The sequence below is a fragment of the Balaenoptera musculus genome, chromosome 3 (assembly GCF_009873245.2).
Source record: "Balaenoptera musculus isolate JJ_BM4_2016_0621 chromosome 3, mBalMus1.pri.v3, whole genome shotgun sequence".
NCBI lineage: Eukaryota > Metazoa > Chordata > Mammalia > Artiodactyla > Balaenopteridae > Balaenoptera > Balaenoptera musculus.
The window spans coordinates 55230299-55247148 of NC_045787.1; the positions used below are offsets into that span (position 1 = coordinate 55230299).

Here is a 16850-nt window from a genome sequence, read left to right on the forward strand (position 1 = left end):
CGTGCTTTAATCTCAATGCTACTTTATGGAGGTAGCACTAATTTGCCCAAATTAAACTTTAGAAAGGGGTGTTCTCTAAGTAATTCACATTGTCTTAATAAACAGGGAATATAACATCTCTTACAAAGGCAAGAAAAGACCAGTAAGATTAAAAAACATTCTCCAAAACCTACTCTGATCTCAAGAAAGTGAGGTCTAATTGTTGAACCATAGGAAAGTGTCATTTTTGAGTTAAAAAGTCACTAATATTGGCAATCTTATGGTTTAACCTAATACTTGGCAGGGTACCTGGAACATGGCAGGTATCCCTCAATACAAAAAGAATTTCCAAACCTAGGTCCCCAATTCTGGGAGTATTCTATAATATACTAAGAGAAATGTATCTCAGATAAACCTTATTTTTAAAAAATAAGGTTTCAGACCTTGTAAACTCCTAAGACAACCTGAGAAGCATTGGGAGGCAGTGACGAGAATGGGGGTCAGGATTCAGACGGGCTAGATTCAAAACCTGCTTCAACAGCTTATTTTATCCCTGTGTTGCTGGATAAGGCAGCTAACTCTTATTAGACAACCTGCTTCATCAGCTTCCATTTCCCCATCCGTAAAAAAGGAATAATTATAACAGTTTGATCTTTGTGATGCTCTGAGATAACATGCAAAGTAGAAAAGATTTTATAAGCCACCAACTGCATAACAATGAAAGGTAGTGTTAGTATTTTAGCACCAGATAGAACTGTCTACAATATGCATAGGAATTGCCTTTGGCAGCTGCACAAATACAACAGTCACCTGTGATAGGCCGCTGCGCCTCTGAGGCTCGGCTTTCCTGTAGAGGGAGAAGAGTGGGGTGCAATGTCGCCAGGGCTCCTTCAGATCCCCCCATTCTATGGGATGAGGAAATTATGGTTTCTTCTTCCACAGGGCTGGCAAGTTCTTCTCAAGGCTCTTGGGTAGGCGGTTCTCTCCTTGGCCTGCTCGACTCCTTGCATCTCAGAGGCAGAAGGGGCTCCTGTCTTACGCATGAGGAGCATATACGTATTTTTCTTTGTCTGCAGCAGGTTTCGTTGAGAACAGGGCACTCAAACCTCCCACCTCTCTGTAGCCCAGAGGACTGGGCTCATAGACTTGGAACACCTTCATCAAGGTTTAAATGGGTGAGCACAGACGGAGGCGCTTTGCAAATGGTAAAGCGCTAGATAGATGTTGATCTCTGGAGTTGGCGGCCCTGACAGGTTAATACATCACCCTTCACTAGGTGTGCCTTTTTTTTATCTGTAGCATCTGCACATTTTGAAGAAACAACCTTCAGGTTATCTTAGCACCTTCAGCTGGTGCCAACACTGGGTGCTACTGTTTCCCTGTAGATGCTCTCCAGGGAGCCAGACTTTCATCAACACCATCTCTGAGATTTATTTCTACTTCTTTCAGCCAGAGCATAAAATAGGGGGAAAGAAAAAGGAAACAAACAGCTTTCTTCCACTCTCTTCCACTTCTAACCCCTGATAGCCTGGATTCTCATCCCTCTGCCTTGAGACCCTTAGAAAAGGGAGTGGGGAAAGGCAAGAAGATTACCTAGGAGAGCAGGATTGGGTAGGAGAAAACCCCGAAGAGAGGATTTAGAAGAACGGTGCACTGTGAGAACGCTGCAAAAGGAATCAGACCTTTTGTCCCTGGCGTCCCATTTCCTCACGGGCTGTGCTCCTAGTGTGCGCAGCTGGAACACGATGGGAAGGAAATGCAAAAGTAGGCTCCCCCTGCCCCCAGGAACAAGGGTGCCTGCACCTTTGTGCGGTGAACGTGTTTGGGACGAGGGAGCCTCGGAAGTCTGGACAATTTGGGTTGGTTGCTTATCTGGGCATCTAAAGGTCAGGGAAACACAAAGCAGAAGATGGCAGAGAACCCAAGAGAATGATGGGGTGGAAGGACCAGCAGATACATGAAAAACCAAACCAAACCAAATGACAACAAAAAAGAAAGATAGTTCAGTCCAGAAAATGTAAAGAAAAATAGGTATAGACTCAAAGTCCATTATAACTAAATTCTCTGTAATGCAAAAGATATCTAAGTTTTTGAAAAAAACTCCCAAGCAATGATCAAGTTATTTAAATTTAAAAAATTATTTGTGACGTCTCCTGAACTTGTTTATAATGGAATTTGAGTTCTTATTCTCTTAAAAAAAACAAACACTGAAAATTTGGGGAGTGACATGACACTTAGGAACATACATCAGGGTTGAAACAAATGCAGAAACAGAAAAAAATGTATTTCCAGCAGAAAAGAAACACCATTTCCAGGAATTTCAGGGTGAAGGTGGGAGAGAACTGGGCTCCGATTGTGCAGCAGAAACAAAGAGGGAATTGGCCTCGGGGTGTGTGGGAGGCCAGTGTGCCCGCTGGAGGGGTGAGTGAGTGAGTGGGCACGCATTGGCTGACCAGTGGCTGACCCAGGCTGCATGTTTACTGCTTACAAAAGAGAATCTTGGCATCACAACTTGAAAACCTTTATTTTGGACGAGGTGGATCAGGAAAAGAGGGAGAAAAGGGTAGCGTCACAGCCTTGGCCATGAGTGGCTGCATGGCGTGTGACATGGGTCCTAGTCCTGCTCTCCTGTACTGTCTGTGAGGCCTTGGGCAAGTCATTAGACCTCAGATATTTGGTCCATGAAGAGGGGAAAAGAATATTTGCTCCCATCACTTCACAGGAATGTTATGAGGATTAAACAGGGCACCACTACCCAGAGGACAAAGTGCTCTGGGAACTCTGAAGCCGTCTACAGGCAGCAGGGCTTACTGCTGTGTTCTTGTGATGGGCTCTCTGGTGATCAAAGAGTTGGATGCTCTCACTTCCACGCGTTTGCCTCCTATTTTAGGTGTGTTTTGATCCAGATGGGAGAGCAGGAAGCACACAGAAGGTGCTCCCACACCTGTGTGACCTGAAACCCAGCTCGCAGGGTTGGGTCATGCTTCTGCTGTCTTTCCCCCCTTGTTCCCCCCTTGCCTCTGGGACACCCTGCCTAGAAAGGGCCCTCTTCCCAGCCCCAGGCTGAAAGCTGCAAGAACAGACAGATGAGGAAGATAAAGAGTTGATCTTGATGTGCGAGAGCCCCTGGGGAATCAAACTCCCTCTAGCGCTAGGAGTTTTACTGCCCTGGGCAGGGGATCTGTGTCGTCTCCCTGACGGCTGGTGTCCTGTGGTCTGCACTGACACTGTTGGCCTTTGGGGACCGTGGAATCAGGAGATACCGAGTCTCCCAGCACTTTTTGTTTTAAGGGCGCCTCAGTGGCAGGGGCGAGGGACTGAGCTGTCTAGCCCTCCTCGTGGTCACCTTCGCTCTCTCTCTGAGGTGTTTCTTATTCCAGGGAACCAGGGGAGGCTTCTGTTAGGTGGGCTCCTCGGCGCTCCTCCTGGGTCCTCCCCGAGCCCTCCCGCGGGAGCCCCTGGAAGAGACACCTGCGCATTGTGGCCTCGCAGAAGTGCCGTTACCAGGAACCCACGGCCACTGCCTCTTCTCTCGCTGTTTCTCTTGCTCAGCAGTGATGGGGTGGGAGCAGGAGCACAGGGGGGGACCATCAGGGGCTCTTGGGAGCGGGCCTGTGTGCTGCTGTGCGGCCTCCCGACTTGCTCTTCCGTTCCCCCCTGTGAGAAGGCAGCTGGGAGCCATGATCCCGCCCGCCTGGGCCTCGGGCCTGCTCTGTGCCCTGGCCTTGGGCGAGAGGCGTGGAGGGGCTTCCGTGAGGGCGCCGGAAGACAGGAAGATCCACCAGAAAACCTGACAGGTTCAGGTGTCCCCCGTCCCTACATACCAGCTCCCTTTTTCTTCAAACGTCTCCCATCACTTCACCCACTGCTTGACATCGTTACGTGGATTCCTGCAGAAGGGCGTCCCGGACGTTACTCCGAATAAAAAGCTGCCGTGAAGCGAGCTGCTGGAAGAGCAGCTGGTAATGAATTTTTAGTTCCTGCGCTGAGCACCGTTCGCTTCTTGCTTTCATCCGTCTTGCTAAATTTTACCCCGGGGGTGTTTTCTGCACGTCGGGGTTGGAGGTGAGAGGTTTCCTCTTTGAGAATCCGCTGTGGTGAAGAGGCAGAGTTGGAGAGCTGTCATTGCTGTCATTTTCTCTTTCTTTCCTCCCTCCCTCCCTCCCTTCCCTCTGAGGAAAACAGACTTTAACCTCAAGTCCTTCTGTGCTTTGTGGGCTTTTCTTGATCCACCAAACCTTCCCTTTAGTTAAATAATCACAGTCCTTCTTTACCCCACGCATTTCCCTTTCTAACTCTAGAATCTTCTTTAACCCTCTCCAAGATTTCTGCTTCTTCACATTGGACCTTTTTCTAGTGCTAAATCATTATATCAAATTCCTTTTCCAAAAAGAGTCCGCTCTGATATTCACCAGGGCCAGGGGCTGGAGGACTTGTGGGTGAAGACAGGGCAGCGGCGGGAGCTGGCGGAGGAAAGGGCAGGGCTGGCGGGCAGAGGGCTCTTCTTCTCCCGTCCCAGTTACTGGTCTGTCCCTATCAGTGACTCAGGACCCTCCTCCTCATCCCCCCTCGATACTGAATGGATACAGAAGCTATCTTTAGTCTTCATATCCATTTCTTGATTATGCTCGGCAAGAGTTCATTTTTTAGGAAAAGCAAGTTGCAGGGATAAGGTTCTGGATTGTGATCATTAATGGAAATGGAAATTACATATTCATCCCCAAGATATGCAGTTATCGTCCTCTTAAAGACAATCTAAAAGGTTTTAGCATTACTAGTTATTATTTTCATCAAGGATTTTCTCCCATCTCTTAGCGCTCCTGCAGCTTGGGCCCAGCACTCTCTCCGTTGCGCTCAGCTTTTTCATTAAGCGGCTGCCTGCCTGGGCCGAGACCATTGCTGGTGTTGCCCTGGCAGCAGAGATGCTGCAGCCTCCTAAGGCCACTGTGTTCTGGGGCCGACGTGTGAGGTGTGTGTGGGAGAGAAGGGCCAGCTGTGTGCCGGCGAGAAGGCTCTGAGTTTTACGGGGCTTGGTTATGGCTGTTCCTCAACAGTGCGTGTCTTTTAATTTAGCCACGGTCAGACCCTGCTGAAACCAGGAGAGAGCCTGTGTGTGTGCGTGTGTGTGTCTTTAGATGAATATTAATTCTGTGGAGATAAGACCCTATAAGCAGCCTAAAAATTACATACCTAGAAAATGACGTTTTGCTTTCAGAGATTTCAAAGTCACCTGGATACAGTAAAACGTAAACCACTAAAACAGCCCAACCTTACAAGACACATAGATTGAGTTGATCTGTCAGAATTTCAGTAATTAAAAAAGGGTCCAACAATAACTGAAAAATACAGGCTTATTTGAGTTTTAAGCGTAGCCTTTGGGAGCCCACAGACAAAAGTCTCATTGTGTGTCAGGCCCTGCTGCTTCAGGGGGTCCCCAGGCCTTCCTCTTTTGATTCCAAGGTGGAGCAGACCCCTTTTTGTCACATAACAGTCCTCCCCGCCCTCCCTGCCGCCCAGGATTGAGCCTTCACAATTACCCTGAGTTTTGTGGGGAAGCCCTCAAAGACTTTTTTCTTATCCCAGCAGTAAGTGACACAATCAGTCCATCTCAAGCCCCCGCTTTCGGTGCCCCCAGACCAGTGCTGAGGAGACCTGACTATTCATCTGGGCTGCCTAATGGTTTCCCTGTGAGCTGTTTCTGGAGAATGCAGGCGATAATGGCAAAGAGAGAGGCTGCAACCGTGTTGTCTTTCTCTTCTGGGAACTTCTTTTCTGAAGCAACTGAATGAGACCTCTGCAGGCGAGGGTGGCGGCCTCTCCTTCAGAACGCCTGGCCTGTTTCCCAGTGTGAAACATTCCCCAAATATGCAACTTCGTGAGCTTCGCAGCAGCCTGAGCCCAGAGCCGCCTGCCGCCAGGAGAGCTGGCACCCCACTGGGATGTGGGAGTGCGGGCATGGCTTGCCCGGGCCCCTCGTGCAGGCCCTGGGTTTGCCAGATGCCAGGAAGGCCCGGCCCCTGCTTACGTTGTCAGTCGTCTGGGGCGAGAATCTGGCCAACAGTCGGCTGTGATGAGAGCTTGAAGCTTCTCTCTCTCTCTTTAAATCCCCTTCTTCATTCAAATCCCATCCTGTAAAAAGGCTTTTGTTGAAGGAGCAGCCGTGGCATCTTGGTGCATGTCTGTGTCACTGCTGTCCGTATTTCCAAAGATGGGCAGAAAAAACATCCTTGGTTGAATTCCTGAGCCAACAGGTCCAAAAACTGACTTGGAAGGAGTAGAGGTAAACGGCAGCTGTCACATGGCATTTGTGTTGTTTGCAAGTGATGAAGCCAAAGAGGAAAAGAGCTTCTTGAGGATGGTAAGAACCCCCTTCCAGGGGGCTTGGCAGGAGGGTCCTCACTGCGTGTCTCGGGGAGAGGGCGCTGGGGCAGAAGCTCAGGCGGTGCTGGGCTTTTGTGCTTGGACTTGCATTTGGGAGGGTGCAGCTAGCAGGGTCTGGGCATTGTGTAGATCACTTAGGAAAGAAAGGAGCTCTGGGGAAGGAGCCGCTTCCATGTACCTCGCTGGATCTACTTTTGTGGGTTCCTACAGAGTATAGCCATGACCACAGCCCTACCTTGGCATTATGCTGCCTGAGGCTTTGGGTGCCAAAAAGAGTCACATCAAAAGTACGATCGAGGAAACGAACACTCACTTTTCCTTAGTCTTAAGCTTTCGCTTAATTTTATCTCAACTTAAGCACCTCTGAAGCTCCTGAAGTCTTTGTTTCAAAGGAGGCCACTGATGGAAGGACCTAGAAAAGGGATGGTTTTCTATGTTTTGCTGATTGTCATTTTATCATTTGCTTATTCAGTTTGATGTTCTTTTGCTTTAGCTTGAAATGCACATGCTTGTCAAAAGCAAAAACAACTAAGCGAAAAAGCCACGTCTAATAAATTACAGACTTGAGCATTCACAATAAACAAATGTTCTTTCCCATGGCTTAGTTGAATTATTTTTCTTGAGGCTTAGCCCTTCACCTGTTCAAACTGGGTGACATTGTTCTGTTCTGGAGTTTCTTCATTTTCAGGCATTTGTAGTAAAACATCATATACCTTCCCTTAACTTTACCCTCTTTTATGTGGGTGTTCCGTCACCTTCGCTTTTTTTTTCTTCTTTTTGCCGATATTCTTCTCCTAATGCTTTCTGAGTTCTTGCTTCTTTAAGCACATCTCTGATTTTATCCCTTTGGATTTTTCCCAAGCTCTCCCTTGGCATTCGATGTCTGCACCGTGTCTGTTTCTCCAAACCCTCATCCACAGAGCAGTGAGGCGGAGGACTCAGGAGCCTGGGTGCAGGTCCTGGCTTGACCACTTCTTAGTTCTGTGACTTGGGGCTAGTTAGTTCTCCTCTATAGGCTTCACTGTCCTCAACAGTAAAAGGGGATAATCATGGTACCTATGTCATAGAGCTCTTCTGCGGACTAAATGAGTTAGTACTTGTGAGGTGCTTGGAACAGTGCCTGAAACCATTATTTAGTTTGGGCTTTTTCCATTTCTAATGTGGGGTTTACTGGTAAATATTAGCTGTTAGCAAAGATAAGACAATGGAGGAAAATGGGCTTGTCAATGTGATGGTGGTAAGTATTTCAACATATTGTTTCTGTAGTACTTCTGGTCCTTGATGATATAAAGGAAAAAAGCCCTAACTAAAGCCACCTTCTTTTTTTCTTAACCTCTTTATTGAGATTCAATTCACACACCATATAATTCACCCCTTTAAAGTGTGCTGTTCAATGGTTCTGATACACTGCATTAATAACTTTTTTAAAATTTCTGGTAAAATATATATAAAAAACAAAATTTGCCATTTTAACCATTACTAGATGTACAATTCAGTGGCATTAATTACATTCACAGTGTTATGCAACATCACTGCTATTCCCAAAACTTTTTCATCACCCCAAAGAGAAACTCGTACCCATTAAGCAGTAACTCCCCAATCCCTCCCCCTGCAGCCTCTGGTAAATCTCTCATCTGCTCTCTGACTCTATGAATTAGCCTACTCTAGATAGTTCATGTAAATGGAATCATACAGTTATTTGTCCTTTAGTGTCTGGCCTATTTCACTTGGCATGCTTTCAAGGTTCATATTGATGCATGTATCAGAACTTCATTCCTTCTTATGGCTGAATTATATTCCATTGCATGGATAGACCATAATTTGTTTTCCAGTCATCCATCGGTGGACACGGGTTGGCTCCACCTTTTGGCTATTGTGAATAATGCTGCAGTGAACATGGACATACAAGTCTCTTTTCAAGTTCCTACTTTCAGTTCACCTAAAGTGGAATTGCTAGGCCATATAGAAATTCTGTTTTAGCTTTTTGAAGAACTGTTTGCCTGGAAAGTAGTTGCTTTCTGGCCATCCTCTCTTGTATACTCTCCTTTGGTGTCCGTCTCCCTCAGATTCTATTCCATTTCCTCCTGTCACCGGAGTTTCATTGTCCTTCCTTTTCTACCATCCCAAGCACGTGTCTCCCAGCTGTGTGTCTGAGGGACACCCCTCTGCTGCTCTGTCCATCACCCACTGCCAGAGCATGTATCACCCACTCTGGCCATACATCCGCTTGATCCCTTTCATCTCATTGTCTGAGGAGGGAGACGCTTGTAGAAGGTCATCCATAGGCCTCAGACCACTTCGGCTGGAGGTGGTTTCATGAAGTTCCTAAAACCTTTCAGGTGTGGGGAGCCAGGGATGTGGAGCCAGAAGCCCCGAAGAATTTCAGCCATCCTCAGACAGGCTCCTCCATCCCCACGTCCCCTTGCTTTCGTGGTCTCCATCCACTTTGCTTGTCTTTTTTTTTTTTGGCCACCCTGTCCAGAGGGAGAGTTGTTCTCCCATCTTTATTTGCTCACAGTTTCTGCACTTTTCTATGAGCAAGTGAATTAATGAGTGAATACCCCAACAGACTGTAAGCCTGCCTCAGACAGACATTCTGGTTGTTGGGCTAATTGTTAGCTGGGGTTTCTGGATGTCATTCATTTCATAGTAAGGCTCCTAGTTAATCTCAGCGCCATTCTCACCAGAAGAAAGGCTGATACGGAGAAACATCCCCAATTACCATGAGAAAGGAAATGTCGAGAGCCCTGTTGAGTTTTACTGGCATCCACCCCTTGTCTCAGATGAAAACCGCCCTTAACGCGCAGAGGCAGCCTGGCGGTCAACCCTGACAACTAGAGGGTTGTGAGAGCCCGTGGAGCCCCGGACCATCTTGCTTGGTGACACCAATTGTGTTTCCCAGGACACTGGGGAATCCTGGAGCCCTGGGCGGCGGCGCCTCTGCTGTCCCAGAAGCAGGCGGGGCGGTTTTAATTCGGAAAAGCTATAGGTCTCCTCTTTTGTCTGTGTTTTTGTGCCTGCAGGACAAAAGATCCTTCATCACAGAAGTGACGTTTTAGAAACAGTGGTCCTGATCAACCCCTCAGATGAAGCAGTCAGCACTGAGGTAAGCATCTGGCTCCGCAGGGCCTCACACAGTGGACGGAGACCCAGCTGATGAGAGGGGCTGGGCAGGTGGCAAGAGAGGGACAAGGGACAGACAGGTTCTGGGTCCAGGGATGCTTCCGTACCCCTAGTCAGCAGCTGGTTCTCTGCATCAGTACCACCCGAGACTGCCCCTTTCAGTAAGGACAGAGTGGAAGACGCTGGCCAGAACTGTAGTATTTTGTAGAGGTGAAGGGGGTGTGGAATGTGGGGTGCACCCGGAGGGTGGGCTGCTGGGACGGAGTCTGGCTGGGAGGTAGCAGGGGGAGTAGACTGCAAGCCTGCTGGCTGAGACCTCCATGCCCCAAATTGGGAGAATAACGGCTTCTCAGATGCAGGCCTCCTTCAGGGCGTCCTGCCCACCCCTTGTCACTGCTGAAAGGCAGGACAGCACAGCTGTCAGGAGCACGGCCTCTGCCGCCAGACTGCCTGGGTTCTGCCACTTGTTAGCTGGTGGCCTTGGGCAAGTTATTGACCATCTCTTTGTCTCATTCCACCTCTATAAAATGGAGATCATAATAGCACTGACATTTAGTTTTGTGTCCAAAAGTGTCAAGTGCTTAGAACAGAGCATGGCATATGACAACCAAAACATGTATGTTGGCTTTTCTCAGTATTAATATTTTTATTACCACTATATGAAATTGTTGCCCAAAACCCCAAGCTCATTAGCAGTCACCCCCATTCCCCCAACCACTGGCAACCGTTAATCTACTTTTTGCCTCTATGGATTTTCCTATTCTGAGCACGTATTTCGGACAGTGGAATCATATGACATGTGGCCTTTTGTGTCTGGCTTATTTCACTTTACGTAGTGTTTTCCAGAGTCATCTACATCGTAGCCCATATCAGTACCTCATTCCTTTTTATGACAGAATAGTATTCCAGTGTATGGGTACACCACTTTTATTTATCCATTCATCAGCTGATGGACATCTGGTTTGCTTCCACTTTGTGGCTGTCATTATATAGCCTGTTTTGATCCCACTTCATCTGCTCCAGATCAGCAGGACCCCTCTGACAATCCATGAAGGTACAAGGTGAGGCAGGTGATGGGCTAGCAATCTGTCTTTGGCCGTCAGAATCAGGAAGTAGATACAACTTGAAAAAAGCTGGAGGTTGAATACATGTGCAGGCAGATTGCCTGGAACAGCTGTGAGAAATGAAGAAGGAAAAAATGAGGAATTTCTTTAAGGAACCCAGGCTTGCCTGTGGAGCAGATGGGGCTGGAACAATTACTTCGGTACACGTGCATTTCCCTGGGCTCTGGGGTTCGTGGGGACAGTGGGTCACGTCCTGTTTACTTTGCATCCCTCCCTTAGTGCCTAGCATGATGCCTGGCAGTCACTTTGTGCTGAACTGAGTTGGGCTCAGAATGAATAACCTTGGTGCTCGGAGTGGTATTTCTGCTGAAGGACAGGCTGGCTCCCTGCCACTTAAAGAACAGAGAGTTCTTTCGTGCAAACCGTTTACAATTCTATTTAAAAGATTCCCAATCAGGGCAGCCTTTTGTTTATGTTCAAGTTCAACGTTAGGCACCTTGCTGCTCCCACTGGAGACTGCTTTTGGAGCTGTGTGTTCGGTGTGTGGCTTGGCAGGAAAGGGGTCCTGGGTGGGAGGGGCTGACTTGGGACCCTAGCTGGAAACCTATGTTTCCTGAGGCAGCAGTTGGGAGACCTGGACTGTACTTGATGAGTCAGCCTGTGAGATACTCATGTCTCACGGACTGCACGCTGCTAGTATGCACGCTGCTAGTGGGCACAGCTGTGCAACAAATGATTGCCAGCTGTGGAGACTGCTTTGAAAAAGACAAGGAAACTAAGGGGAGAAAGTTAACTCCTACTACTGTCTTGGTGGTAGCCAGATTTGGAAAATGGCATTCATGGGCAGCTGGTGACCACAGTCATTGGCTCTGTCCAACACCCCAGGGGCAATGTGAATACCGGGGAAACGCATAATTCTTGTTGGTAAGAAACTTCAAGAGCTCCAAGGGCCAGCCTAATCCCGAAGGTGGGATTCCAGTGCCCCCCATGGCTCATGCTCCCCGTGCTTTGTTTCAGGTGCGCTTAATGATCACGGACGCCGCCCGACACAAGCTGCTCGTGTTGACGGGGCAGTGCTTTGAAAATACCGGAGAGCTCATTCTCCAGTCCGGCTCTTTCTCCTTCCAGAACTTCATAGAGATTTTCACCGATCAAGAGGTAGGCTCCTGTCTGGGAGTATCCAAACTTTACAGTTGCTCGGTTATTGTTGTAGCCTTAGGCTGATCTTTGAAAGCGCTCGTGGGAGATAGAAGGAGGAGGGGGGGGGTGGTGTTGCACTCCTTTGAAATAAGTAAAACCGCGTGGTGCAGTGTCCTGTAGTCCTGTGGCTCATCACCCGAGGAATTTAGAGCACTCATCTATAATTAATTGGAACCATTCTGAATGTGCCCGAGATACAGATGGAGGGGGGTTGGAACAGTCAGCATTTTACAGATGGCAGAGATGATGGAGAAACTTGGAATGACAGAGTCCAAAAGAAAACCCAGGTTTCCTGTTTTCTGAAATACTCCAAAGATCTCTTGGATTTTGGGTAGGATTTAACTGCCCTGATCTCTTTCAGTGCATGTACTTACTTATCCTGGTCAAATAACTTCTGATTTCTCTTACTTTTAATGCCTGGCCCCAGTGTTTGAACTTGGGCTGCTTGAATAGCCCAAGAAAGGGAGGCATGTAGGAAAATGGGGTGTGTCTATGGGCCATGTCCATGCCCCAAGAGAAGGATGGTTAAAGTAGCTGGACTGAAGCCTTATCATTAATATTTCTAACGAATATATCTTATTCAAGGATGATACATGTGAAGTTTTGAAAATTATAGGATACTAGTGGTATTTGGTAAAATCAGATTGAACATTTGAATTTGGTTATTTCTGCTTGAGAATTTATCTGGTTGGGAAACTTCTCTTTGCAAAATAACGCGCCTCTGTCTCCTAGTTAGAGCGACAATTCAGGGCTGTCACCATAGCAGCTTGGGGCTGCCCGTAGCTGATAGCAGATTTCTACATGGAGAGGTTGAGGGACGTGCTGACAGGAGGAGTTGCCGCATCTATTTAAAACCATCTTCCCGAGAACTTCCTGAGATGGCGGCGTCTTAGTCTCGTTGGGAAGGGCCATCTGTCTTTCTGCATTTAATCTTCCTTGGCCCCGAGAGTCACAGAGAGGCCTCTGTGTACTTTCCATCATTGGCAAGAGCTGTAAATAAACTGCCCAGCTTCATTAGGTTCACCTGGAGGCTTTTTGTAGAAAGACTGATCGAATGACATCACTGTTTCTTCATTCACTGGGGAGGAATAAAAAGGAACATTTTTCTCCAGCTTTCAGAAGTTGTGATGTCATCTGGGTCCCGAGGCAGATAGCCCAGGCTCCCCCTACAGTGAGAAAGGGCCCAGGGCTCCCTCACAACCTTGTTTGATTGCACTGAGATTCCCAAGCCAGAGCTCTAATTCTCACTCTCCCTGCTGCCCTGAGATGGGCGTGTGATCACTGTAATGTCAGAATCTTACGCAAGATTGTGTCCCCAGGTTCGTGTTCTGCCCAGGGCCAGCTGGGCATCTGTCTGGTAGCTCAAGAGGTCTCACACACACTATCAGCACCTTGGCCTGGGCAAGGGAGAGGGCTGCAGAGGCCTGGAAACAGCCCCGTGGCCCAGTACCACGGGTGGGCGGTTAACCGGCTTGCTCTAGGCTCAGTTCAGCCCTGAACCCTCAGCTCATTTACGTGAACACAGGTGCCTCTCCTACATTCCTGTGCAGTTCCACAGTTAGTTTCTAGTGGTTGGTTTCTACCCCCATGTCATTGGTTTGTCTTTTTTTTTTTTTACAGTAAAATAGAACAGAGGACATATGTAAACAAAAGGGTTTGTCATTGCCAGAATTTTAAATCTGGAGGTATCACAATCCACCCATCTGGACCCCAAATAATACCTCTCTCTCTGTCTTTAAATAAGGCAGTGTCAATAAGGTCGTGTTGTGAACGTTGCTGCTTAAATCATTTTTACTAGCCCACAAGAGTAGAATTTTAGCACAAGGGACTGTGCATATATCAGAATTTACCACTAATTACAGAAGAAAAAGAAGGAAAAGAAACAGCTTTAACTGGAGAATGGGAGTTCCGTGCAAGGGCTGAATTCTAATCACTGAGGCATGTTCGGAAGGGTACACGTTTTCATAATATCAGGCAGGCGTTTTAAAGGCCAGAGGCTCTGTCATATTCTCCTCTGCCGGCCCCATAACCCCCACCCCGATACTTTGGAGAAGTAATGCTCAACACACGTTAAAAGATCTCTAGAACTTTCCCTTACAGACTAGATCAGTGGTGTCAGGGGTGCTGGGGGAAGACAAGAAAAGCGGAAGACAGAGGGTAGAATTCACTCACTTCCCCTTGTCCCAACCAGAGTACCTGGGCCTTTACCTTTTTTACATTCTGGACTTTGGAGAAAAGATGCCATAGCCAAAGTGGATTGGAAACCACTGGAGCAGGCTAATGGTGAGCAGGCTTTTAGAGCTGTGATTGCCTATCGTTGCCTTGGGAAAAGGTTTTGAGTACAGAATGACTCAGTAACTAAGGGATCTTAAAGGCCGTTTGATGTCTACTCTTGTTCCTTTTATTTAGTCCTTGAAACATACTAGTCACTCCAGAGAAACCAGAACCACAATTTGGCAAAACCAAAAATGACACATTTTTTTAACAAGAAGAGCTAAAAATAAATGGACTGAAAAATAGAATTATCAGTGCATTTTGAGCTTCAGCTTTTGTGAGTCATTGGAGGTCAATGACAAAACCAGAACCTACAGATAGAACAGTCATCTGGCTAACCCATCCCTCCCTGAAATCTGAGGATGGTGAAATCACCATCTCCTGGGGACATTTTTCATTCTCTCTGTTAGAAAGTTTTTCCTCATTTGTCTCATCGTATCTTCATGGAAGGAATGTGATCCCTTTTCCACCTGACAGTGTCTTAACACCCTTCACTAGTGCTGCCAGTTTTTTTCCCCTCCAGATTAATCACTTTCAGTTCTACTCAGTGTTCTCCATGAAACAAGATATTAAAAGTTCCTTACATTCTCTGGTCACTGTCCATTGGCAGGAAACGGGGGTAGGGTGGGGATGGGGGAAACTCAGGAGCTCAGTCTTGGCCATGTTTCAGTGCCTTGGCGTTATTGGACAATTAGATATAGGAGTCCAGAGCTCGGGGAACTAAGAGTGGGCTAGAGACATTAATGTGGAAGCCATCAGCACATTAGAAAATAGATGAAGTAATCTAGAGGGAGAAATGTGTTAGAAGAGAAGGGGGCCCAGGTCTAGCATTTAGAGGTTAAGGCCAAGGAGAAGGAGCGAGCAATTTCAGTTTGTTTGTTTTTGGTCCAGTTTGTCTAAAATGCTACGACTCACACTGGACACCATACTCCAGGGCTCACTGACCAGGTTAGGATTGTGAGAGTCAGTGACTTCTGTAGTTTTCAATACAATTTTCTATTCAGTAAGTCTAAAAGTAACTTTTGACCATCACCATCCACAATGAAACGTCAGTGAAGAAGGGATGCAGGCTCTGAGGAGCTCTGTAAGTAACATAGTTTTCGGGGGGGTTCCCTTTAAGAAAAAGAAAACAAAATTATTAATACACAATTAAGTACAGGACTTTGGGAGGGGACCAGGCCACTGAGGAGCCTTGAAATTTAAGCTTCTTTAGCTTTATGATAAATGCACTTGACTGTCAACTAAAATCCCTGAGTCTTTTCCATGGATATTGTTGATAAGCCCCATCTCCCAATCCTGCTTTCCCAGCTGGTTTATTGGACTTTACATTTATCCCTTTAGAATACCTCTGTTAGAGTTGACTTTGTCATCATCATCCCAATGTCAAGAGCTTTCCTAAATGTCTTAATTCTGCCACCCCACAATGCCTAGGCCTCCTATTTTCATGCTGTCCGCAGATTTGATAAGCATGCCTTCACCATTTTCATTCAAGTCAATACCAACAGGACATAAATGAGCCCATCGTAGACCTCCCTCCAGGTTGACATGGAGCAGCAGAATTTATATGGCTGGCTACAGATCACCCAATTCTACCGCCACACTGTGCAGAGATCCTGTTAAACATCTTGCTAAAACCCACAGATACACTGTCTGCTATATTTCCTCATTAGCCAAGCAAGTAATCTAACCACAAAAGGAAATGTAGTTAGTAGGCTATGGTTTAGAAATTGCAATCTTATTTCATTAATATTATCTGCTGTAAAGTCATTTATTTCCTATATCTTCCTTCCTCTTCCAGTATGCCTGCATTTAATTAGAAAAGGTAATTAACAAAAAAGACTATCTTTGCCCCAAACAATATTCCTTCTGGTCATGTCACCCACCCGTCTTTGTAAGAACAAGGGGAGGGTAGCAGTCAGTGTGCCTGAGAAGTATTAGTGGGCTCTGGTCACTTCCCAAGTGTCCACTTCAGGAGGACAGCACGTATTGAACTGGCCAAGTTCAGTGAGGTTCAACAAACATCGATTGAGCCTGATGATGTATTGGGGAAACAAAGATAGCAGAGATAGAGAAGACGTGTTTCCGCCTATTCAGGAGCTTTTAGTATAACGGGCTCTACTAGCTACCATTTATCATGGTGATGATTTCCAAACTCTTTTAGAGGAAGCCTCAGGTTCCAAGTCTAAGACCTACTCCCAGGTTTCCTTGTCACTGCTCACATTGTTGGCTCCTCCTCGTTGCTCTCATCTGCTCCTTGGTTGAGCGGGCACTTGTGAGACCTGGTCTTTGCCCTTGAGGCCCTCTCTCTCCAGTGTACGTGCTGGCACAGGTCTGGAAGCCGGTTCTGGGGGGACATCGGGGCTTTGTTTCTGCTGTGCTGCTCCAAGGCCGTAGGACTTGTTCTTCCTCCTCCTCCCGGACCCTTTCCATCTGTCTCTTTCATGACGGTTTCTCTCCAGCCTGAGACTGTGTTCTTGTCTCATGCACAGTATGTTGTTGCTTCTCCAAAGGAACCGGATTTTCCCTCTCTGAAAAAAAAACCTGTCTGGCAGTGCTGACTTTCTTTTCTGCTTTTCTCTTGTACGTCATAGTTTTCCATTCACCAGCCTCTTTGCTGTTTTTCAAGGCCCTTGACTTCCTCAGAATTCTGCACAGCTTTGTTTCCTTTGGGGGGTCATTTCCTTTGTTTCATAGAAACTCTCTGGGTAGAGGTGAAAAGATGGAAAGTAAGGAGGTATTCCTCAAGTCCTTTTACCTTCTCCTTGATCTTGATGATTACCTACTTCACATAAAAAGAGCTAGTGACTGAATACCCCCTGCACACAGCTG

General features: G+C 47.0%; 1 protein-coding gene across 2 annotated transcripts in view; it reads left to right on the top strand.

Annotated features, from left to right (window-relative positions):
- MAP1B (microtubule associated protein 1B) overlaps nucleotides 1–16850 on the top strand; it is a 94455-nt gene that overhangs the window by 60595 nt on the left and 17010 nt on the right. The window contains exons 1-3 of one of the 2 annotated variants that reach the window (XM_036845832.1): nucleotides 5864–6337; nucleotides 9384–9466; nucleotides 11565–11705. In XM_036845832.1, the coding sequence (XP_036701727.1) occupies nucleotides 11574–11705 (132 nt within the window). In that variant the 5' untranslated portion in view covers nucleotides 5864–6337; nucleotides 9384–9466; nucleotides 11565–11573. Of the gene's footprint in view, nucleotides 1–5863; nucleotides 6338–9383; nucleotides 9467–11564; nucleotides 11706–16850 lie in introns of those variants that run through there. The other variant, XM_036845831.1, reaches the window with a different exon arrangement.